At 39.4% G+C, this 25,336-nt stretch overlaps 1 protein-coding gene and 1 long non-coding RNA gene across 2 annotated transcripts in view; one reads left to right on the forward strand and one right to left on the reverse strand.

Moving 5' to 3' along the window:
• The window catches only part of LOC101938184 (uncharacterized), a 597,742-nt gene that overhangs the window by 460,010 nt on the left and 112,396 nt on the right, over window positions 1-25,336 (reverse strand). The gene's annotated exons all lie outside the window — the stretch shown is intronic.
• Window positions 1-25,336, forward strand: part of CDYL2 (chromodomain Y like 2) — an 82,807-nt gene that overhangs the window by 17,874 nt on the left and 39,597 nt on the right. The window contains exon 2 of the mRNA XM_005292325.4: window positions 22,983-23,577. Coding sequence (XP_005292382.1) covers window positions 22,983-23,577 — 595 coding nt within the window. The remainder of the gene's footprint in view (window positions 1-22,982; window positions 23,578-25,336) is intronic.

Here is a 25,336-nt window from a genome sequence, read left to right on the forward strand (position 1 = left end):
CTTCCACTACACAGTTCCTTGTGCCTGAGCTGGGCCGCTGCTTTTCCCTTCACCTTAGTGTTCACAACCCGAGGAATTAGTAACTCTCCAGTGCAGCACAAGGGTGGGAGATAGGTGGATCCTAGCCACCTTCCTGACCAGCAGGAACAGGTAATTTAGGGCTTCCTTTTCCTGATCACCAGAGCTGACATGAGGAGGGACTCCTTCCAAGTTATCAAAATCCCTTCCTTTTCCCTTTTGCCAAGAGTTGGGGGAGAGAATCTTCAACCCAGTGTCTTCGCCTTTAGTGAGTTCTAAAATAGATGTGTCAGCTCAGGACACTTCCACAGGCCCAACTTTACTAAAATTCTTCCCTGGCTGACTGAATGTCAGAAGGCAACTTGTACCTCATTGTGGGTCACACTGAAAATGCTGCTACTCCACACCCACCTGCATCATCATCCCTTTGAGCACAGTTGCCATATTTTGCAATTAGCTGGGGAAGAGTCACACTCTTTGCCCATGAGACGGGGATAATAATAGGCTACTGTATGAAGATTGAGGCATTGATAATAAGGACATGTTTTTGTGGCTGTAGACCCAGAGAAACCTTTTACAGTCAAGCAGGGAAGCTTTTATAGGTAGGTAGCCTACTGTCTCTTAAATAGGTGTTCAGATGACCTCCAGAATGCCAACAAGTGCTGGTCCAGCTCTGTTAGATCCATGACCAACAAATGTTGTTCCCTTTTACTTTAGTGAAAGTACCAAAGTTGTATTCCTTCATCTTATGCTGTATCCTGTATCATCCTGTCTTTGGAATTTCAATTGGACTTCACGGGAGTTTTGTATGCAGATCAATGGCAGGACATGCTCTTTGCTTTTAGAGTGTATTTGACAAAAAATACTGATATTTTAACCAATTAGACAAAAATACATACTACAAACAGACATATTTTCTCACAATAGTGACTCAGAGAAAATGACTAGAAATTGGAAAGGTTTGGTATCGACCCATGTTGTAAGTATAGCTAACAGATGAAAAATTATATACCCTCTGTAATGTTTACAGACCATTAGTTTTCGTAAATACGGATATATGCATATTTTTCTTTGTAGATTACCACTGTGAACATTCCCGTCAAGCCTTAATTTTAAACTTGGCTTGAAGACATGAAGTCTCTAAGTATTCATTCAAACAATTAATGTGTAATAACCTAGGACATGCTTTTAAGGACATTATAATGGTATCAGTAAAACTGGCTACATTACTTGCAGCTTCCAGAAACTATAAAATTCCTAGAAAATGTTAGAAAACTTTTAAAAGTATTAGAAAACAGAGTTTCTCAGATAGCCATTTCAAGTCCCTTCTTGGCACTCACTTTGACAACTACACTTCTGAGGGAGTGTTTTAAGTAGTGAACTAAAGTATTTTATCAGTCATATAAAGCCAGCCAGGACCAGTGAACTCATGTACCAACAAGGCAAGGCTACTTGAGCTATTTTGCCCTGTGGTGTTCTCTGAGCTCTGAAATGCAGAGACCTGGCTTGTTTCAGTGGAAACTCACTAGTGGTGAATTTCAGTAGAAAACAATTACTAAATTTTTGTTTCTTAATTCACAGTCTGCTCTCTAGGAGTTAAACAACAATATTTCCAAGGGTGTCTTTCTGTATATCCAAGTGGTACAGTCTCACCAAGCTGTCTTCTAAAAGTGACCATGATAAACCTTTCTCATTCCAGAAGAAAAGCTTCCTTCATTCAGCGTAAAACTCTATGAGGGAAATTATTTGTGCCTTGTGAAAACTTTTCAGGGGTCAGCCTTAACCATGCCTCTCCTATTTTAAGGTATATTGGAGGGATATCGATCTTGATAGTGCTGTGTAAAAACCAACTCAGCTCAAGCTCTTCCAATGAGTTCTGCACCACACTGTGGAAATTTGAATAAAACAGACATCTAGAATACAAAATACATTTGATCTCCTTCCCTACATGTTGATCATCACATTAGGTGTATCCTTTTAAAACTAGTGCATGTCGAAATATTCTTTACAACCACCTATGTTCTGAACAGATTCTCGAATACACCATATGTGTTTTACAAAAATTCAACACATAGAAGACTGTTGATTTTTAAAAAGGCAGATTATTAAACTCTATAGGATTTATGTTACTCAGATACATGACACTTTTTTTAGTGACTCAGACATGCATAATGCAGTAAGTTTAAATACATTCAAAGAAACAATAAGCACTTGGATTTTGAAATGCAAATGAGGAAGGTGTGTATTGTCATCCCACTTTAGAAAGAAAGGTTAAAGATTTATGCAAATATAAAACAGAATGTGGGCAAGTCTATAGGTATGTGCAGTGATCCAATATGCAGGGGTTCTCAACCTTTTTCTTTCTGAGGCCCCCCAACATGCTGTAAAAACTTCATGGCCCAGCTGTGCCACAACAACTGTTTTTCTGCATATAAAACCAGGGCCAGCGTTAGGGGGTAGCAAGCAGGACAACTGCCTGGGGCCCCATGCTACAGGGTACACCACAAAGCTAAGTTGCTTCAGCTTCAGCCCTGGGTGGTGGAGCTTGGGGCCCCCGCCTGCATTCCTGCTTGGCAGGGCCTCAGCTTTCTGCTCTGGGCCCTAGCAAGTCTTATGCCAGCCATGCTTGGCAGACCCCCTGAAACCTGCTCACAGCCTCCCAGGGGGCCCTGGACCTCTGGTTGAGAACCATTGCAATATGGGACAAAATGGGGAAACTATTCCTTTAGCCAGTAGGACTGAACACATGGTTCCAGATGCAATTTAGACAGCTACCAGCTGAAAACTGTGTTTTCACAGCTGCAACACAATGGTGGCAGAGAAATTAGTATTAAACATCTTCCTTGCAGGATGGATGAAAATCAGTGATTTAAAAAAAAATCAATTTTTTAATTTAAAATTTTTAAAATTATTTTTTTAATTTAAATATAACTGTGTGGGGTTTTTTTAATTTTTTTAAAAAAAATTAAAATTAAATCTGAAAATGACAACCTATGTTAAGGCCTAAACTCACTATAATCTATTAAAATGATTTAAATTACATTAAATAATATTAAGTGGTACATTTGCTGCCAAGTTTTAAAGAAAGTCAAACCACCGCACTAGGGGAAGTCGCTGACCAAGCTCCTGGAGCCAGGTGAAGTGCTAAACCAGCTTTCAACAGCAATAGCCTCTTTGGCAGGTGCAGAGAGAATATTTTCTTAGTTTCAGTGTATTCAATTAGTGGAGTTCAGTGACTAGTTCATTCAAAGTTAAGAAACCAGTAGTAGTTGAAAAAGCAGGAAAGCTTGTTGACCTTTTCCAAAATCTTGAAGTACAGTGACCAGAAACAATGTTACATGCACTAACTACAGCTAATGCTTCCTTTATTTAACAAATCAGTTCATTTTAAATGCAAAGTATGTTTCGGTATACTTCCTGATAAACCTTTTTCTTATGTATCCAGCATACTGAAAATAGTGTTATTTAACTAATAAAAACACATTTTAAAATGCTGTTTATGCATTATTTATTGAATTTGAATTTCCATCCAAATAGAGTTTGACACAATTCACAAGTAAAAATTTAATTATTTAGTAGCTAAGAAATGCATCATTCACCATTTTCTCACATAATAAAAAAATAAAAATTTAGACTCTGAATAAATGTAAATTAAGCTATATAATTGCTTAAATAAATGTGTACAATATAGTGTATCATCCTGGTTAGTAAACAGAAGTACTAATTTTAATGTAAAGGTTACATTTAGTTGCAAATCAATACGTTTTAATGGCTACCAGCCAATGAGAATCAACCTTTAGAAAAATTACTAAAAAGTACAAATGCAAAACAAGATTAAAATCAATTATTTAAATCAAGGTTTCCTGATTGTTGATTTAAATCATGATTAAAATCAGTGATTTAAATTGCTTCAATTTAAATCAATCCACCCTGCTTCCTTATACTCAAAACTTTCTTTTGTCTGTAATTGGAATTCATCACTTTCTAAAAAGAATGTAACATTTTTAAAAAATAATAGAAGACAGACAAAATAAGTAACTTGAATTGAACTAACCTTTTAAAGAAAATGTTGCAGGCAGTACATTTATTGGAAACAGCTCTTTCTCCTAAAATGGTATAAAAATACCTAATCTTTTTAAAATGTGCATTGACCCCTCAAACCTGGGAGATAGTGTTTTGGAAGCTGGCTGATACAGCTTCATTACAGAAGATACAATATATTAGACTACACCATCATATTAGCTCTGAGATTCTAAAGCATTTACAGAAATATGGAGACCATCTATTTAACTTACTTTAAACTGCCTGGATCATCATTATAGGAGAATTTTCATCAAATGTGGGGGTTATAGAGGCATCCTGTAGGGATCTGTTCTTGGCCTCATAACAATATCTTTCAAAATATCTATTAAAAAGTCAATACCTTTATCAAGGAGGGGAGCAAAAGAATTTTTGTTTGTTTATGCAAGGTCTTTGAAGAATCATTTCCTGAAAAATGTTGCTGAAAGGTTTCTTCAATAATAAGTATAAAATAATTGCTTGTAAACTTTGACACAAAGACTGATGACACAAAGATTGATAGAGGGATAAGATGCTGCAGCTGAGACAGATAACACAATTGTTGGATATATAGGGGAATATCGAGTAAGAGTAAGAAAGTGGTATTCTCTTTATGGCATCAATGAGACCATCACTGCATGTCAGCGATCCCTCAGAATTCGAGGATGGTTGTCTTTTGTAAAATGGTAGCCAGTTATTGCTGGTGGATCTGCGGGTGGCTAATGAGACTGATCTGGGATCCATAGATCTTGTCACAATTGGGGCAGACATTTCCCAATGGAAGGGGCAGATCTGGATTGTTGGGTCGGACTGAGTCCTTTCCCATTTCTCCATTTCCTGTTGTTTCCTGAAATACTGGGATCTTTGACACATGGTTCTTTTTCATTTTTGTCAGTCGAAGGCTTGGATTTCCCATTAGTTTGTCAACACTGCACTTTTTCATGTTGGCTTTGAGGGTGTCTTTGAAGTGCTTTTTTTTACCCCCTCCTTGTCCGTGTGCCATGGCTCAATTGTGAGAACATGACCTGTTCAGGAGTCGATTTTCTGGCATTTGAAGAATATGACCTGCCCAACGGAGTTGGTGGTGGATGATAATAGCTTCAGTGCTGGAGGTTTTGGCTTGGGACAGAACACTGATGTTGGTATGTCGGTCATCCCACTTGATTCGGATGATCTTGCAGAGGCACCACTGATGGTATTGTTCAAAAACCTTCAGGTGTCTATTGTACATGACCTAGGTTTCAGCACCATACAAGAGAGCAGGGATAGCAATGGCTTGGTACATGAGAAGCATGGTTTAATTCTTGATGTCACAATCTTCAGACATGTTTTTCTCAAATGTCCAAAAGCTTCACTGGCGCATTGAAGGCGGTGTTGAATTTCTTCATCGGTGTCAGCTTTCTGCAACAGATGACTGCTGAAGTAAAGGAAGTGCTCAATATTTGCCAGTGTCTCTTTATTGATCTGAATTACAAGAGCAGGATCCTGGTGATCTGGAGTATGTTGATGGACTTCTTTAGTTTTCTTGATGTTGAATGTGAGGCGGAGTTGGTTGTAGGCCTCAGAGAACGTGTCGACTATTTTTTGAAGATCTTCTTCCAAGTGGGCACACAGGGCACAGTCATCTGCATATTGGAGCTCAATGATTGATTTAGTAGTAGTCTTTGTCTGGGATCAGAGCTGAATGAGGTTGAAGTGCCATCCATTCTGAATTGGATGTCAAGTCAGGAGAAGAGCTTGTCAGTGATGATGAGGATGACAGCAAGGAAGATGGAGAAAAGGATTGGCATGACGACACTGCCGTGCTTAACTCCTGTCTTTACTAGAAAGGGATCCGTTTCAGATCCATTGCTGACAACCAACATAGACATGTTGTCATGGAAGAATCAGAGGATGACAATGGCAACAAATTTTGGCAGGCATCCAAATTTAAGGAGAATTCTCCACAAAGCCCCAGTGGATCGCGACCTTGATATGGTGGAGCAACTTAATCGTTCCCATGATCCTGAAAGCGATGCTGTGTGGAGTTCACACTCCCGGCAGAGTCGCCCAAGGTGGGAAGGTCGAAGTGAGGTTCCAGATGAGCAGCGATCCATCACTGGAACACTGTGTCTAGTTCTGGTGTCTACAGTTTTTAAAAATATATTGAAAAATTTGAGAGGATTCAAAAAAGATCTATAAGAAGGATTCAAGATTTGGAAATCTTGCTTTACCAGGACAGACTTATGAAGTTAAATTTACTAGAGGTTACTTGATGATCATCTACAAGAACCTGCATAGGAAGAATACTTCTGATAGTAGAGGGTTCTTTGCTCTAGGAGGCAAAGACATAATAAGATCATATGACTGGAAGACAAGTTAGACAAATTCAGATTAAATATTAGGTCCATATTTTAGAAATGAGGGTAATTAGCCATTAAAACAATTTACTAAGGGTAGTGGTGGATTGTCCATTACTTGAAATCTTCAAATAAAGGTAAGATGTTTTTCTGAAAGATATGCACCAGCTAAACTAGAACTTCTGGGTTTGATGCAAGAATTACTGGGTGAAATTCATTCCTGTGTAATGCAGGACATCAGATTAGATGGCCATAATGGTCCCTTCTGGCCTTTACGTCTAGGAGTAAGTGAATCTATAAATACTGCCGTGCATTTCATGGACATCCATCCCAGATAAACAATTGAGGCTGGGCAATTATACCTAAAGAGCACAATGTATCACTCTTCAACAGGCTTAAATCAACAACATTATCTGTGGTGGGCCCTATCATTCTTATCATGCCATCTCACATGCAATTTATTGATGGATAATTCTTGGCCTTTTTGCTTACCAAAATTTTACTCGGTCACTGCATCCCCAAACGTTTGATGGTTGAGGGTCAATTATTTGGCAAAAACCAATTTGCTGAAGAAAGAAATTTTTACATTATTTTTTGAAATGTTCTGGATGGTTATTACCATATATAAACTCTTACAGTTTTTGTATTTTAATTTTCAAACTTTAATATGCAAAGCTTATATTTGAATATCGTTATACAAATATGTGCACAGCCACAGCAATACTCAAAACAGTTTACTTAAGAGAGAAATAGGACCAAGGTGCATATAGTGCCTCTCTCTTTCACCATCCTTCTAGGATCAGCTAGTAAACAAGGTAGTGGCCCTGCATTTTAAGCATTGTGGAGGAAACCTGCAATTTATTAAAGAAGAATGTCCACCAACTGAGTTATGAGTGCAGAATAAGTCAAATTTTATTTTATTTTATGAATAACATACTGAGTATCACTCTTAGGTAATGGAAACCCCAAAATTCTACAGTCAGAAATAATAAACTAATTTAAAATACATATAATACCTGTTTTTGCAGCTACTATTTACACATATCTAATGTCTTAGTTTACAAACATTCACAGCTTAGTAGAAATAAGCATAGGTTTCATATCCAACTCTAGTGGTTTATAAAAAAATCTTTAGAATTGAAAACAAAACAAAGCATCAGCTAATATTGTTTGCTTCACCTGCAACATAGTGAAGTTATTAGAGTATGTTACTCACTGAACACTGACACTGAGATCTCACAATTGGTTATATAATTGGATTTAATATTGTTGACTTATTAATTCCACAAGTACCTGGTTATTATATTGGTAAAGGACATTCCCAGATTCCAAAATGCAAAACTTGTGGTTGGAGCAGAGACAGGAAAGTATTCTAAAATTATTTTTCTTGCTAGTTGTTGGCCTCCAAACACCTACTATCACGTACAGCAGAAAACAATAGTAAATGGAATGGTCAAAGCCAGATTGTCCAGTTGAAGAAAAACTGAAATGATGCTCCTCCAGCAAAATTTAAATGGCTTATTGATTAACTTGTACCTGACTCTCCACGGTCGTACACTCATTCAGTCATTGATATGAGTGCAAAGTGGGTGTAAAACACTCCTGAAACAGAGTATACATCAGAAGACAGTTGAATAATGTAAGCCATTCAGATTGTTATGTTGAATTAAAAATGAAATGATGCCATATGATCAATAGTATAGGTTATTTCACAACTGAGAATGCTCTACTCATTGAGACAACTCTTCAATAAACCTCTTAAATTTTGTTTGATGACTTTATATACCACATATTCCTTAGCATCATCATCTTTAGAGCATTCTTTCCATAAATAAAGAGATACACTTCCCAATGTTTCCTGTGGCTATCAGTTAACTACTATGTATCTTTGAAAAACTAATTACTTTTGTTTAAAGAATCTCAAACTTCCCTTTAAAAGTAACTCTCAGCTCCCAAGTACTACTCTTTTAAAATCTGTACTGATTATTTGCAATTGATTGTATTAGCAGAATCAGCAAGACAGGAAATATTGAGATAATGTAGCACACTGAACTGTATGCCTTGTATTTGCCCCTGCACTGCATATTGTATATTTTGAACACTCCATATGACATTCAACAGCCCAGGGGAAGGTCTTTGTCAGAGCAACAGAGAATCTGACATCTTTCCTGCTCACCAGTATTTATAATCCAAAAGCCAGTTCACTATTGTATTTTGTCATCCGTGTGTCCTGACTGTTTAACCAAATATACATGTTGGATCATTGTGGCACACGATATATTACATCATGAAGTGCTCATTGACCCAAGTTACATCTCTGCTATTATTAATAGCTATTATTCATAGAGTACCATAGTTGTGTATAGTGCTTTACAAGCAATAAAAATTAAGTGTCAAAGATCAATAATTTGGGAATGCTCAGCTTTGTGGTGAAGTTCTCTATTAAAAGATAGTTGTTCAAATGGTCAACTTCACTACAGATCATTTTCTCATGATCTACAAATGTAAAGTGGATTCTTGATTCCTCTTCAAACAGCACAGAAACATGTGCACAGCTCCTAAAATCCTTAGTAAATCCATGTAAAATATATTTTGCCTTATTCTTATCTGAAAGGCTAGCTAATATTCCTCTAAAGATTCCAACTTGATTGAGATTTAAGTTCTTCATATTAGTCTGCACCTGACAACCATAATATGGGTAATGCTTTCCCCAATATTTACCTTGCTTACTGTAGTAGCTCTGTTGCAGTAATAAGCATATGATATCCCTTCACCTTGTACATTACCACTTATTTCGGCATTATTTTTCCTATATGTGCCTTTGTAACTCATATACTCTTTGGAGGAGAGGACAAGCTGGTATAGGATCACAAATTCTGTACATAATTGCATAGTCATCTAATCCTGGATGGTACATTTTTGCTCTCAGCAAAGAAAAACTTGCATTCATCATATGAACCTGCTGTTCCCTCCTAGCATCCTTGGATCCTCCTGGTCTTTTCAGGACACTGCATTGCATAATGTACTCACATAAATGCTAAATGCAGGTATCAGCTGGCATAAATGCTAAATACAGAGACAATATAAATTAATTATCTTTCTTTTCTTCCATTTTATGCTGTTTCCTAGGCTTCCAAAGAAATAGCTTCACACATTCTCTTCATCATAATTTTCAACTTGCAAACAGATTTAGACATTTAATAGTACCTTTCCAACCTCTGATAATACCACCGAGCTATCATAGTAATTTTCATCGCTAGATCTCAAATCACTTTACAAAGAAGGCAAGTATCATTTTACAAATGAGGAAACTGAGGCACGGATAGGTGAAGTGACTTGTCCAAGGTCACCCAGTAGGTCAGTGGCAGAGCTGGGAATAGAACCTCAGTCTTCTAAGCTCCAATCCAGTGGTCCGTCTACTGGACAAAACTGCTTCTAGGCTAAACATCCAAGCAAACACTAAAAATAGACTACTCCTTCTGTATCCTTTAAAGAGGGGACTTTAACACCAATAGCTACTTCACGGTATAGCCATTTAATATCACAAATTGCCCATTTAGTGATTAAGAATGCACCCTATATGAGACCCTGCAACAAACCGGCTCAGTCCTATCTTGCCGTAAAATGTCTGAGGGAACAGATGATTCTCGCAGTGTGACCTGAAAGTCAACAAATCCTGGCTCAAGGATCAAGGAAGGAAGAAGTTCCAGAGTTGCTCATGGGAAATCCCCTGCCAGCAACTTCCTAAGCCTGGCATCTGTTAGCTCAATCACATTGACTAATTACAAATACCACAGAAAATTTGGCCAAACTTTATATTAAAGTTCCATTTATAAATAGTTTATACAGAATTAGTAAATGATTAATAGATATTATAAAAATGTTATGAACATGAGTAATATATCTTATAGAGGATTATAAGCACATCAGTAGAAAGATAGATCATGGTTATAAGCCATGTTTATCAGTAACCTAATTAGCTGCTAGACTCTGACGGTCCCTAATAATTAGTCATTTATTAAAACACCTTTTAATAATAAATCATTTATAAATGGAACCTTAATGCAAAGTGTGACCCAAAACTTTATAAGTCAAAACCAACATCTGACATTCCACCCAGAAACTAACTGGAAGGCAACGTAGATCTCAGAGCACCGATATAAGTGTTTTCTGCATAAACCTTCACTTAATAAGGAAGCAGCTGAAACCTTTACCAACTTAAGTTAGTGAATGGTATAGTGCCATAGAGAGCACTGCAGCAGCCTAATCCCAATCTGACGAAGGCAGGGAGAATTGTAAAAAGTCCCATATCAGAAAGTCCTGTTTCTGGGCTACTACTTCTGTATGTCCATTCCTGAGCAGAGGAGGATCTAAATCAATCCTCATCCGGCTAACAAATGGCAGAAAAACTCCCTCCGTTAAGGGGACTGATATAAATCACCATTTCTTCTGGTTGCTTTCCCAGCAGTACAATCATACCACAGCCATCCATGGATGGAGCCAGAGCTTCATCTGAGCTCCAGTTTCACCCTGATGCTGGATAAGTCTCTGTTCACCAAAAGGGTCAGGAGACACAGAGGTGGGTGTCATTAGCATAAAGATATTGTAGCCCAGGCCTCCTCATTAACCTGCCTAGTAGCCTCATATGCATGTTAAGCAGGATGGACAACACCTCAGAACCCTGTAGTACTCTGCATGGGAGAGCCCTCGGGACAGATGAGCAATTCTTAATGCCACCCTGTCTCAGAAAGAAAGAATGGATACATTCCATAGCAACCCCGTCTATACGTGGGAGGTCTGCAGATATGTCACTGAAACCTCATGATCAAGAATAATGAAGGAGACTGGCAGGTCTAAAAGAACCAGCAAGCAACAGCTAATGGTGCTTGGCTTGTGTACAATACCGAGACTGAAACCAGATTGAGTGGGGTCAAGGAAAGCTGAAGATTCTGGATATTGCCAAAGTGGCCTCACAACAGGGTCTGTTTAGCTGTCCCTGAGGAGAGCAGAAGGGAACATGTGATTGTCTGACTCTTCTGCATACCAATCTCACTCAATCCTCCCTGTGGTGTTTGTACTTCACTTTCTATTGCCATCAGAGTTATGTGACTACATAATAACTTCTTTATTCAACACTCTAGCTATGGTTAATGGGGGGTGATGGGAAGAACTGACTTCACTGCCTGGTTTTGGTCTTACAAAATAGCAGAGAGTTCAGACTGATTAATGCGAAGGACTCTAGTCTGAATTTACAAAGTGTTACTTTCTGCATGATGACATAAGCTCTGTAGTGTGCCATGCAGTATGGTGTAGAGTCAGAACATGGCTCATTTCACACACATCCCACTGGTACAAGCACAGTACGTTAAGGCTTCTCCATAGCAAGTGGTCTTTCATTCACATTGTGAGGAAACGGTCTTTCACACACACATTGCCTCTGATGACCCCAGAACATGTACTTACATCAAAGCAGTTAAATATGCTCCTGCTCCATTGCTTCCTGGCCTTTGCAGACTGCCAGTTTCTTAGTGTAGCCTTCTAATCAGCTGTTCTGTGGATTCTTGGAAACACATCAGCCTGATATCTGCTGACAACTTTCATAACTGCCTTTAGCACTATCGGTAAGGTAGTAGTTTGTTCCTTCCAGGCACCCATAATATATTGATTTTACATTGGGATAGATTCTGATCTTAACTACACCAGTGTAAATCTCGAGTGACTCCACAGAAACCAGTGTGATAACTTAGGGTTACCATACGTCCGGATTTTCCCGGACATGTCCGGCTTTTTGGTCCTCAAATCCCCGTCCGGGAGGAAATTCCGAAAAGCCGGACATGTCTGGGAAAATAGGGAGGGGTCATGAGGCTTGGGTCCAGGCCGGAGCCGCTGGGGCTGGAGCCGGAGCCGCTGGGGCCGGCGGTGCTCGGCCATCGGCCTGCGCCGCTCAGCCAGGGCCGGGGCTGGTGCCGGGCCGGAGCCGCTTGGCCGGAACCGGGGCTCAAGCCGAGCCGGGCCGGAGCCGCTGGGACTGGGGGTGCTCAGCTGCCGGCTGGCGCCACTCAGCCAGGGCCGGGGCTGGAACCGCCGGGGCTGGGGCGGGCTGGAGCCGCTCGGCCGGGGCCGGCGCGCTCGTCCGGAACCGGGGCTGGCGCCCCAGGGCCCAAGCCGAGCCAGACCAGAGCCTCTTGGCCGGGGCCGGCCACCGGAGGGAGCCGCTCGGCCGGGGGGGCTGGACTGGGCTGCGCCTCCTCGCACCCCACCCCCCGTCCCGTTCCAGCTTACCTGCTGCCTGCCTCCCTGCCTGTTTCAGGCTTCCCGCGAACATTTGATTTGCAGGAAGCACGGGAGGGGGAGGAGCAGGGGGCAGAGCATTCAGGGGAGGGGGCGGAGTTGGGGCAGGGAATTTGGGGAAGGGGCGGAGTTGGGATGGGGCGGGGCAGAGTCGGGGCGGGGAAGGGGCGGAGTTGGGGCGGGGCCGGGGCCCCGTGGAGTGTCCTCTTTTTGTTGTGTTAAAATATGGTAACCCTAGATAACTGAGGTCCAAATCTTGCCCAGTGACACTGCTCACCTGAATGCTGTTTTTGAGAGGATAGTAGTCTATCATTCTTCCTTCTTGGTAGTTATTCTTATGCTGATCAGTATCATCTTGTTATCTTGCACTTCCCCTCACCTATCTGTTGTATCCACCTGTTGTCTCTTGTCTTATACCTAGAGCATAAGTTCTGCACAGCCAAGAAACTGCCCCAGAAGAATACCTACTTATACGTCCCACTGCAAGAAGCTGGAAGAAAAGAGCATCCCTGAATAGATAAAGTTCCTATTGACTTCTTTGGAGTTGTGGGTGCTCAGTACCTCTGAATATTAGATCCATGGGCTCATCCACTGTGAGCAGACACTTCTCAAAAGTTGGGCCCTACCCTCTTTTTGCTTGCATTTACCACTCTGTTGTGCAAGACAGCTATACAAATACTTACCTGCCACACACCAGTGAGGAGGCTTATTTTATTACTGATGCTGAAAGAGGGGCACCTCAGCACAGAAGTTCAAACTATTATTAATATAGCATTAAAAGTGCACCTTCATTATTATCTTTGTTCACTGAATCACCACTTTTGGATGATCTATGGGGTAGAGGCAACAGGGTCCAACTGAAGTGGCTAGTAGTACTCTATGAGCTGAGGGGTGAAAACATTTTCTACTGGGTTCAGTGGGCATTAATCAGGTCCATAGGGAGAAGGAAAAGAGTGGAAGAAATTTACAAGAACAGGAGACCTAAATAACCTGCAACTGAATGGGGAAATAGAAGCACATGAAAGACAACAGGCAGAGCTCATTAATGCTAATGGTTTCAGGTACAGCATTTATGTAAACTAGTAATTGCTTCCTGCATTTCTGGACATTGTAAAATAGCCCACTAGCATTTAGTTTGATGCTAGTGAAAAGCATCTATAATGACACTCAAGTTAAAAATATAACTGCTTCTAATATGTTCCTGTACCTGTTTAAAAACATGACTAATGTTAACATCTTTCCAGCATATTCCATTGTTAGAGCTGTGCTGCTGTCACAGAAATACCAGCCCTCTTAGGGTCTTCACATCCAGCCTGCATCCTACTCACCTCTTCTTACTTGAATTATTATCGTTGCCATGAGCAGTACTGCTGAAGTTGGGCCAAATCCTACTTCTGTGGAGGCAATGGGAATTTTATCATTGATTTCCAAAGAAGCAGGATCGGGCCCTTAGCAGAAAGAAAATATAGCCAAATCCTATAAAAGCAGTTAGTATAATCAATCAAGTACAGTGGTATTTTTATGTGATGCTGAGTTTGAAATTACCTCTTTAAAATTCAGATTCTTCGGTTGATACAGATTTTCTTTTCAGGTAAATTGGCCTTAGCAGATAAAACTAAGATTCTCAAACAAAATACAATGGGCCAGAGCCTCAGTTGATTGGCCTCAATATAGCCTCATTGATTGCAATAGATCTATGCCAATGTACACCAGCCAAGGGTCTGTCCCTTCATGCTTTCCTGGTCAATAGGAGTGCAATGAGGAGGATAGAGTAATGGGTAGAGCTAGGCAGTAAAGTGGTAGAATCTATAGATATTTAATTTTTTGCAGACTTTGTCAACTTTTTAAATTAAACAAATGTTCTCAATTAAAGAAAGATTTGTACATTTTCAGTGAAATACTCCAGTAATAATAGTGTATGTTCTTACTGTTATGGTATCTCAGCAGACAACCAGTAAGTGTTTTGCACAAGACCTTCAGCTGTGAAGTTTAAAAAAAAAAAACCAATCACCACCACTCAAGTTCCCTAACTTTAAAATCAAGAGAAATAAAAATAATTCCGATCTCGCACCTGTGTAAATTAGCAGCAACTCCATTGACACTAATGGAGTTATGGCATTGGAAAGCCAGAGTAAGTGTATTCAGAATCAGGCCCTTACTTCTTAATGCTTATCAGAGTTGTAATTAACTCTTGCATCCTCGTGCACCTGCATCCTGTTTCATGTTTCACTCCCTCAGTACATATGACTAAGCTCAGCTGGGCCAGATTATCAACTGGCCCAACACTCCATAGCGATGCTGAACTCAAAGGGAGCGATGCCAATTTACACCACTTGAGGATCTGGCCCACACAAGCTGAAAGCCGAACTTGCATCTCCTACGGTAGGCAAGCATTGTAGTGCTTTACAAAAATGTTGATGCCTCATTTCCCCTGTATTCATCAATGTTAGTCACAAAAATAGACCATACAAACATAGCTCTACAAACATAGCTGTACTTAAAACAAAGTTTATCCACTTCTCAAATCTTTTGCATTAACACAATGTACAGGCTTTGTTTTTAAATCTCACTTTTAGCAGTAAATAGGACCCTGTACGTATTTTTTCCTTTGTTAGCATGCAAACTGAAAACACATCTATTGTTTCTATATTTAAAGTATGCACTACACCATTACAAAACAAATTTAGTTGCATAGTAAAAACTACCAGCTGTAGCTTAGTAGTGAAATAAAAATAAGTATTCGTCATCAAACTCAAATGCCAGCTTCATTTTGAAATAAGTTATACTAGCAGGATTGTCGAGTGTGCAATCATAGCCAAATTCTAATTTTTTTATCCAACAGAAGCTGAGACACTGGGAAGCCTGGCTTCTTATTTTGTGCTTTTTGTAAAAAAAAAAAAATAAACACTGAAGAACATTCATTGGCTTACTTCTTGTACAAGGGAACAGTTTACCCCTGCCTTAGAAAATGGTGATTTGGCAATGTAATTGCATCATTATTCTTTAAAATAAGTGGGAAACCCATCTTCATTATCTTTCTACATGTTGTGCTCTGTGCTTTGACACTTTGTAGGTGAGTTTTGAACTATTTAGACAGGCATTTTTGTTATGAGAGAAGGGAATGTGACTATTTTGATGGGTATTTATTGCATTCAATATTATTTTTGAACAGACTAGATTAGTTCACAGAACTAGTTAGCAACTACTTTGAAAATTCTAATCAACTACTCTTTGATTAACCTAAAGAAGCCTCATTCACTGTTATGCATCCTAGTCCTTTTGATGTAATGGTGCAAGGGTATGGTCTACGTTTTAATCTTTTTAGGTACAAGAAATGTTGTCTATGTAAATTAAATCTATCCAAAACCAAGAAATTTTCCTAATAACACGGCTCTTAATCCTGAAAAACGAATCAGTTTTCCAAAATGAGAGTGTCAGTGTTGTTTAAAAATAATTAAATGTAAGAGTTACCAATTGTTCTGCTAAGCGACCTAGCAAGAAAACTCCCAGGGCACAGTCTGTATGTGTGTAACACAAACATGTGCATGTCCTGTCATCCCTCTACTCCCCTTTTCTGGCTCTGTTCTTGAGGGTGGTCACAGTATTGAATTATACAAAAATTCCCTTCTTCCAGAGTAGGATTCTTGTATATTTCATGACCCTGACTGCTCACATGAATAGTCAGCAAACACAGCATTTTCACCATTGGTCATGTTACAGTATGTACATCCACAAGTAAAAGCTTGGTAGGTCTCTTTTTTTCCTGCCTGCAGCCTTGGCAGTGTTCCTTTACTAATTTAAATATTAATACTTACAATACAATGGCAGATGGAATTTCAAAATCCACACATTGCATTAAGAATCTGCCTTTCATTTGAATGTACGTTGGAACCTTCTATATAGGCTTTTAGACAAGAGTCCAGCTAGCAAGACACCCTTAAAAGCTACAAGTTGATGACAAAATTAAAATCCACAAAAGCTAGGAAGGGGGGGGGGGATATGGCATTTTATCTGCATTTGAAATTAAATAGACCTTGCCCAATGGGAAAGGCCCCATAGCACTGTGGACTTTTCAGAAGGATGCTAATGTATTTTGTATGTACTAATGCAGTCAAGTGGTTTAGAAAATCCCCTTGAGATTAGGGTGGGAGAGGAATGTAGTTTGAACACAGGCATTATTTTGATAAATTGGAATAGGTAGAAGGGAAAGGCAATTAGATCAGACCAGGAGAAAGTTGCAGTAATCAAGGTGAGAGAAGACATGGGAATGAAAATAGGTTTTGGTAGCAGAGACAGCAAGGAAAAGATATTAAAGAGGAAGAAGCATTGGACCTTGTAAGAGACTGGAAATGGCTGGAAAAGGAGAGAAAGGGGGAGAGAGAGAGAAGATTACACTGAGACTATGGGAATGAAGACAGGAAACATAATGGCAGTTGTCAAAAAGAAATAGTGAAAAGAGGCAGAGGAGAGCAAAAATTGGAAGGCAAGATGAGAAGTTCAATTTGAAAGAGATTGAATTTCAGATAGTGGTTGGACTTCTAAGAAAACATGCCAGGAGGCAGCTAGAGATGTGAGCATGGATGGAAGAACCATAGTTGTGGTCTGTTTGGTTTTTTTTCAAACACAGCAGGGTGTGGGCCGTAGCCTCCTTTGGTGTAAACTGGTATAAAGAGGAGCTGGCCAGCTCTATTCCCAGGTTTCAGCCTCAGAAAACCAGAAGATTCCGGACACAAAGAAAGGGAGAGAACTGTATTGCCTAGTTTCACACAGTGACAGGTTTATGCTTCATTTTCTTCAATGGAGTTGGACACTACGCTCATGTAGGAAAGAGAATAGAGTGTACCTAAAGTAGGAAAAATATGAGGCCCTGATAATATAGGGGTGTGTGTGTGCGTACTGTACAGTACATTGCTCTCATGCTTACACTCCTTGTCAGAACCAGAGGTCCAGGTACACCATAAGAGTGTAGACTGCCTCTAAAAAAATCTTTGCTTATGAAAACTCCTTCTGGCCCCTATGTGTCAACCTCTAGTCCTGATGCAATTATTAAAATGGCTGACCCCTCCTGTGCCCACCCTCCAATGAGATTTGATCTACTACTTCTATACACAAATGATTTGCATGTTGTATTTTTTATGAATGAGCAAAATGTGCATGCTGTGTATGCGGTATGTATCATCTCTGTTCAGCAGTCCATGTTATACAAATTTTAGAAACCACTGATATAGAAGTTCAAGTGCTAATTCAAGAACATGCATAGACATGACTTGTGCAATTTCACTAATTAGGTTTAAGTGGTTATTTGCTCATGCAATCACTAATTGCATGCACAAATTCTGCATTCATATTTTAGCTTACAAAGTTCTACAGATCTGTACCATTGTTTCCTGATCTAATACTAATACTGTATCCCCATATATGTATTTAATCAAAAAGGATGTTATTTCATTTATGTCATTCCTCTTAACCTATATAGGTGAGAATACTGCTAAGATTATGAATCATCCACGCTTGAAAGTTGAAAAGTAGTGTTAAAAATGCATTTCCACAGATGTCATGGTTTCATTCCATTTCTTCTCTTAAAACATATTTAGTAACATTTCAATTCACCCAGAATTAGCTTGTATGCCTATCGTATAGTCAAAGGAAGTAATGACACATGTAAAATTCTGACACTCTTAACTATGATACTTCTACAATGTACTTGTGCTTATAAAAGATAGGACAGCAACGTAATTAGGTAATGTTGTTTTTATTAGATTAAATATCTAGTTTTCCAAACCAAATGTAATAAATTCAAGGTGTCAAATACAAGACTACCAAGACTGCTTTTTTGCATTTTTTACATTGTTCATTGAAGAGTGAACTGATGGGAAATACGGAAAATAAGAAGTGGAAGTAACAGAGATCTTTCTACTTAAACAGAAATTCTGAATTCTGAGAGAAAAACTAAAATATCATTTCCATTACTTACTAGTTGTCAGAATAATTTCTTAAGAACAATTCCTATGAATTTCTGAAAGCTTACACTAAAGGCAAGAAGATTATTACAGAGCATTTTCAACTGATATAGTAGAAATTAAAACCAATCATTTTGGAAAAAATATATGGCCAATCCTGCTGTTGGTGTTCACTGCACATTGAAGGGAAATGGTGGAAGTTGTACCACGTGATGGGGAACAAATATGAAATTCATGTCCAAACTGAAGCACTGTTGTGCTTCTGCTGAATACACTTAGAGGGCAGAGCAGCACTCCAAAGGGGGTTGGCATAAATGAAGGACATGAAGCCACAGGGAAAAGGGGGCCAGGTTGAAAGGCCCAGTAATTGTGCTTGATGCTATAACAATATTCAACCGTGCACAAAAGGACAGCAGTGAGGGGTAGGCAGGTATCTAGTCATATGTCTTGTGCATCATTTGGTGCCTTTTTTCGCTCTCTTGTTGCACATGTATATTCATGATACTCTTGTCTGTCTGTCTCTCTGCTCCTATGTTGTACTGGAAGCAATTGTGTGTTGTGTGGCCCACTTCTCATATTCTCCATTGCTAGTGTGCTATTCCTTAGGAATAGAGTCCTCCTATTCGCCCTTCTTGTCTATGTAAATATTTACAGTGCTCTGTTGCTGAAGTATCTGAATACTTCCCAAATGTTAAAAAGAAGAAACACAAAATGACCTCTTTCCTTCTCAGAGGTAGGGTTACACTTGAGTGGTTAGTAGAAATTTTGTTTGTGAGTTTATTATGGGAAAGCTAGGTTGAAAAGATATTTTGTATGTAATTGTGAAAATTTTGAGGTCCTTTGTCATCTATGTCTCCTGTGAGAGTGAGGTCCACAGTTAGCTCCTGTTAACAATCTGTCTTTTGTAATCAACCTTCTCTAATGGTTAACAGTTCCATTGTTCTGGTGGAACATAGCTGTTGCAGAGGTCCTGGTAGCAAAGGGAGAGGTGATCTCCCAGGTCAGCAGAGTCAGCCTGATAAATATTTTTGTGTATCAAGACAGAGATCTTGAATTGGACTTTGTACACAATGGGAAGATTACCAGTGTGATGTGATGTTTTCACAGCAACCTTGTTACTTAGCAAATGGGCTTCTCAATTTTGTACCAATTGGAGCTTGTCCAGGACACATGACTTCTTTCCTTGATACAGTGTGCTGCAATAATCAAGGTCATGAATGTGTGGATGACTATGGCCAGGACTGTGTTCCATAATTTGATACAACATTTTCTACCCAGCCACAGACAGAAATGGGTAGGGTTTTTTTGCAGCTAGTGTCATGTGGACATCTGGTAACATTAAATGCAACAGGATCACAATGCTTCAAAGCAATTTAACAATCTGAGGGAAGATGTCCTTAAGATTGGACTTTATGGAAGAGGCTAGTTCTTCTAAGTGCTTTTTCTTTCCCTACAAGTCACCTCCACCTTGCCTAGATCCCGCTTTAGGCAGCGGCTCTTCATCATTGTACTTATATCAGCATGAGAAAGCTGGGAGAGGGTGCTGTTATATTCAGTGTGGAGGAGATGTTGATTCATCTGTTTCCCCAGTGGCTTTCTGAAGCTGTTAAATAAGATAGAAGATTGGAATGAGCCGTGATGGATTCCACGGGTGAGTGCAGTGGAGATGGAGGAACAATTTCCCATCACAGCCCTCTCAGCCTCAAGCTATCACAAGGTGCCGCCCACAATCCTACTGCCTCTTGGAGGTGGGACTGTAGTGTTTGGGGATCAGTACTACTAGATGCCATTGTGAGGTCCAACAGGATGACTATGGATGTACTGCCCCAGTCTATAGCCAGGCAAAAGTCATCTACCTCTACTATTCTCTGGCCTGAAGCCAATGGAGGAGGGATACTGGCAGCTGACAGGTGGCACTGGAGATTGTGTTTTTGCTAGTGCTGTGACATCATGTGGAGGAAAAAAAGAAAAGAATCGAATGTGTCTTTTAAAAATCAATTTAAACCTGGACCTCAAACAGTAAAATTTCTTAATCTTAACCATATGTTTATTGCTTGGTATAATGCAGTGTAAGGTTGTTTCTGTATTCTAACTGTACATTTCCATAACTTAAGATGTTTAGATTCCTCCTCGCCCCCAGTTTAACCTTAAATCTGAATTGTGTGAGTTTATAATGCTTAATTTGGGGAAACCTACAATAACCATGTACTGTATTTTACATAAATTACTAATACGTACTCTTGGCCTTTACTACATCTCAACATAATTTTGAGCTGTGAATGGATAAAAATATGTGGGATTGGTTTTATATCTAATCTGGAAAAGCATTGGACACTTTTGTTTTATATCTTTTAAGAAACAGACCTCAGTTGCTGATAATGGGTGTTGCACTGTAGTTGTAATCATTTTAACTCTAATGAATTATTTTCTATTTCCAAATGGATCTTTTTCCTTCAGGATTCTATTGATGCTGCACTAAATAGATTGATTTAAAACTATGAACATTCAAAGATAAACACACAGACTCAAATTTCTTGGATAGTCCTGCATTTAATCTATATTCTCTTTCCCATAGTTGCCCATTAAAATGTGTAAATACCAGCTTTCCCCTTTCTAATCACCATCTCCTTTTGATGCTCAGTTTCTTCAATGATTTCATACACCCTATCATATAAGTAATTGTGATGCCTAAAATATTAAACTGAAGCATCACTGAAAGACGCAGGTAGAAGTAGCAGGCTGCTTATATTCTTTTATTATTCATTGACGGCCACAAGTGTGCTCAGGGTGGCACAAACATAAATGAAGACAGTCGCTGCCCAAGAATGGACAAAGGTTTCTTGGAATTTATTACTGACAAGTATTCTGGTCAGCAGTTTTTCAGCATGCTTTTTTTAATCATGCCTTCAGAATTTGAGGGCATCAATTTTATGCATGGGAAAAAATGTAATTGTGCAAACAAATCAACATATGCATGTGCAAAATGAATTCAGTTGGACATTTTTGTAGTTTAAAGGATAGTTAAGGAGCTAATAGTAGATATGTCCAGAAAGGAATAGGAGATAACAGTTAAACAGGTATTTAGTTTTGGTGGGGAGAAGTGAAAATAAGCTGAGGGAAGTGGCACAGTGCATGTAAACATGCCGACTTTTCACCTCAGGGGACCAATAAAAGTTGTTGCACTAACCCATTTAATTTTTTCTTTGTCTGTACCAGTACTGTTAACTTTTGCTCTATACATCTGGAGACCTGAATTAAGTTTGGTGTCAGATGCAAATCAGTTAGTTTCAGTTTAGTGTCAGTCATCAGAGGCCAGATTTTCAAAAATAAATGTGCTAAGTTCACATACACTGATGTGTGTGCACAAATTTCAGTGCAAACACTGCATCCATAGAGAAATCGGACTTTGGGAGAGCTGGCAAATATAAAAGTTAACATACAAGGTTGCAAATGTGGCCCTCAATATACAGGATGACCACACAATTTAGTACGATTTCTTTGCGAGATAGTTTCAGAGATGAAGTAGCAGGGGTTCCTATCGTTCAGGTAATAAGAGAACTGTCACTATCAGAGCATACGTATACACAGAATAGAGTGTTCAATGTATAAAGAGGGCAGCAAAAGATACTTTAGCTTTTTTCAATGGGAGACAGCTGAGGAGGATGACAATATGGTCTCATTTTAGAAATGCAGTTTCAATGGTAACACACATTCTTTACTGATCGTAAGCCTCATATATTCCCAGAGTTAGCCATACTCAGAAAACACGGTTGTACATTATTACAGTTAAGATTCCTTCACAGGGAAAACAGGTGAGTGCCTGCAAATGGGATTGCTATTAACGTACCAAATGGGCCAGCAAAGTTCCTCCATATATACAGCCAGATCTGCTTGTGAGCATTCTTTGATAAATGAGGACATTTAGCTATGATACATAAATGGAATATCAAGCAGTATATGCAGGAGCCAAGTAGGCCACATCAACAGTCAGCCAGGGTCTATTGAGGATCTGATGGGACTACAGGTGTGGGGGAGGGGATCTGAGAGGTTTCTAAAAAATGAGAATATGTTTGATCTGTTTGGCAAAATTTCTGTTTAGCCTGCTTAGACAGTCCCCAGCGTTCAGTGCCAGAATGCAATATCAGTTTATATTCACAATAGGGACCTGATTCTCATTTACACAAAGGTCCCGGTAAACAGCCTCTGGCAGTGTAAAGGCACCTTAGTGTAACTGAGGATCAGGCCCTAAATGTTTATCATGACTGAATTTGTTTTTCTTTCTAACACCTAATGGTATCTCCTCTTTTTCTATTAGGTTGAGAGGATTGTTGACAAAAGGAAGAACAAAAAGGGCAAATGGGAATATCTTATCAGATGGAAAGGCTATGGAAGCAATGAGGACACGTGGGAACCTGAGCATCACCTATTGCATTGTGAGGAATTTATTGATGAGTTCAACGGACTACGTGTCACTAGAGAAAAGCGAGCAAAACATGGGAAACAGACCAGTGCGCCAAAATTTTTACGAGAAAGCCGAGGGTCATCTGTTGAGAAAATATCACACAGACCTTCTGAATCTGGGAAGGCCAAAGGGTCAACACATAAAAGAAAGCGAATTAACCCATCTCTTCAAAAACAGAAAAGAGGGTACACAGCAAAGCCGGCACCTGCTGGTGACAGGGCCGCTAAAACTGTGACTTACCGAACTACGCCCAGTGGTTTACAGATCATGCCATTGAAAAAGCCTCACAATGGCCTACAGAACGGAGATGCTGGTCACGAGAAAGAATCTAGACATTTTGGGAATGGCTCACAACAGCAAAATATGGATTTAAATGGCCATGAAGGAGAACATGATTTGCCCAGCATGTTGGAAGTTAATAATGATGTGCCTGTTGTGAATGGAATCGGTATGTGATTTAAACAGCAACAGTCCTTTCTGTTGGGTTTTAATTATGGCAATTGATAAAAGAGCCCAATTCATGGAAAAGTTATTGTCATACTGCATGAGTAATAATCACATGAAAAAGGTCCAGACTCTGCACACAATTTTCCATCGATCCACTTCTTCACCTCCCTCCCTTTTCCCGCTGAGTCATGTGAGGCAATGTGGACTGTGTCACACACCTCTCTGGTGTGTTTTATTTACAGGTATTTGTGGGGGAGGGATGCCAAGGAATGGTGTGGGGGCGACAGTTGAGGTATGTACAACACTGAAATTCTGGCTATACCTCTTACCAACTCACTATTTGCTTCTCAGTTCCACAAGTACCAGCCCAGTACTCCAGAAAAGGCAGGATCTTGGAAACTATCTTAGTATTAATTTGTTGCCTAAACTTTGTGATAAATGTGCCTGGATAATTTTACGGTACTTATTACTGCCACTAGTAACTTTTAGGAGGTAATTATTCAGGATTGCCATTCCAGATGAGCCCAGAAGTCAGTATCTCTTGACAGTGACTTGATTCATAGGAAGGTGCAAGACAAAGACTTCATTGGAAGGTACAAGGAATCCTGTAGTAGACAATTTATAATAACCTGCCCAGAGGGGTTGTTTATTCCTTAGCCCAGTAGTTAGTGATTGGCTTATGTCCTGGAGAATGGAGTTTATACCCCTTTAAAAAAATCATCCTGTTTAAAATAATTGTGGAGTTTCTCATTGCCCACAGAATTGTCAAATCCTTTTTAAATCATACCAAGCACTTGACATCAATGATACCTTGTATAATTTCTGTGGGTTAATTATGTGTTGTGTATTTCATTTTATCAGTTTCTCCCTTTCAATTTCATTGAATATCCACTTGTTCCTATAGTCTGTGAAAAGGTAAATAGGAGCAACCAATTTATCATGCATCGCCTCAATAAGCCAAGGAGTGCCAGGTCTTTTCAATCTCTCCCCATATAGCAGTCTTGCCATGTTTCTAATGATTTTCATTGCCCTTCTCTGGCCCCTTCTGTTTCTGCTGTATATTTTTGGAGACAGTGTGAGCAGAACTGAACTCAGTATTCCAGGTGAGGGTGTACTGCTGACTGATATAATAGCACTACACTGTTTTCAGTATTGTTTTCTATTCCTTTCCTTATACTGCCTAACATTTTGTTTGGGTTTTTTACTGCTGCTGCACAGCAAGCAGAGGTTTTCATTGAGGTGTTCACAATGACCCACCAATCTTTTTTCCTGAGTGATTACAGTTAATTTAGAAGCCAGCAATGTGTATGAGTAGTTCAAATTCCTTCCATTTCATCTGCTGTGATGTTGCCAATTCAGGACTCTCTCTCTCTCTCTCTCTCTAGTTCCTCACAATTTCTTCTAGTCGTCAAATTTTGTTCACTACAGATGTTTCTAGCACTTCACTTCCTTTTCAGATCATTTATATGTATATCAAACAAACCAGTCTTACTACAGGTCCGTAGGGCAGCCCACTGTTAATCAGTTGCCATGATGGAACAAATGGTTTCCTTTCCACTCTTTATTTTTGTTAGCCAATTTCTAATCCATGATAGTATTAGTTTCCTTAATAGCCTCTTGTGAATGACTGTCAAAGGTTTTCTGAAATTCCACATAAATCATATCATATCATCCAGTTTTCCATTATCCACTACATTGTGGACAGACATTCAAAGAACTCTAGTAGGTTAGAGAGGTGCAGTATTCTTTGACAGGAGCCA

This window comes from Chrysemys picta, chromosome 14 (assembly GCF_011386835.1).
Source record: "Chrysemys picta bellii isolate R12L10 chromosome 14, ASM1138683v2, whole genome shotgun sequence".
Classification (NCBI taxonomy): domain Eukaryota; kingdom Metazoa; phylum Chordata; order Testudines; family Emydidae; genus Chrysemys; species Chrysemys picta.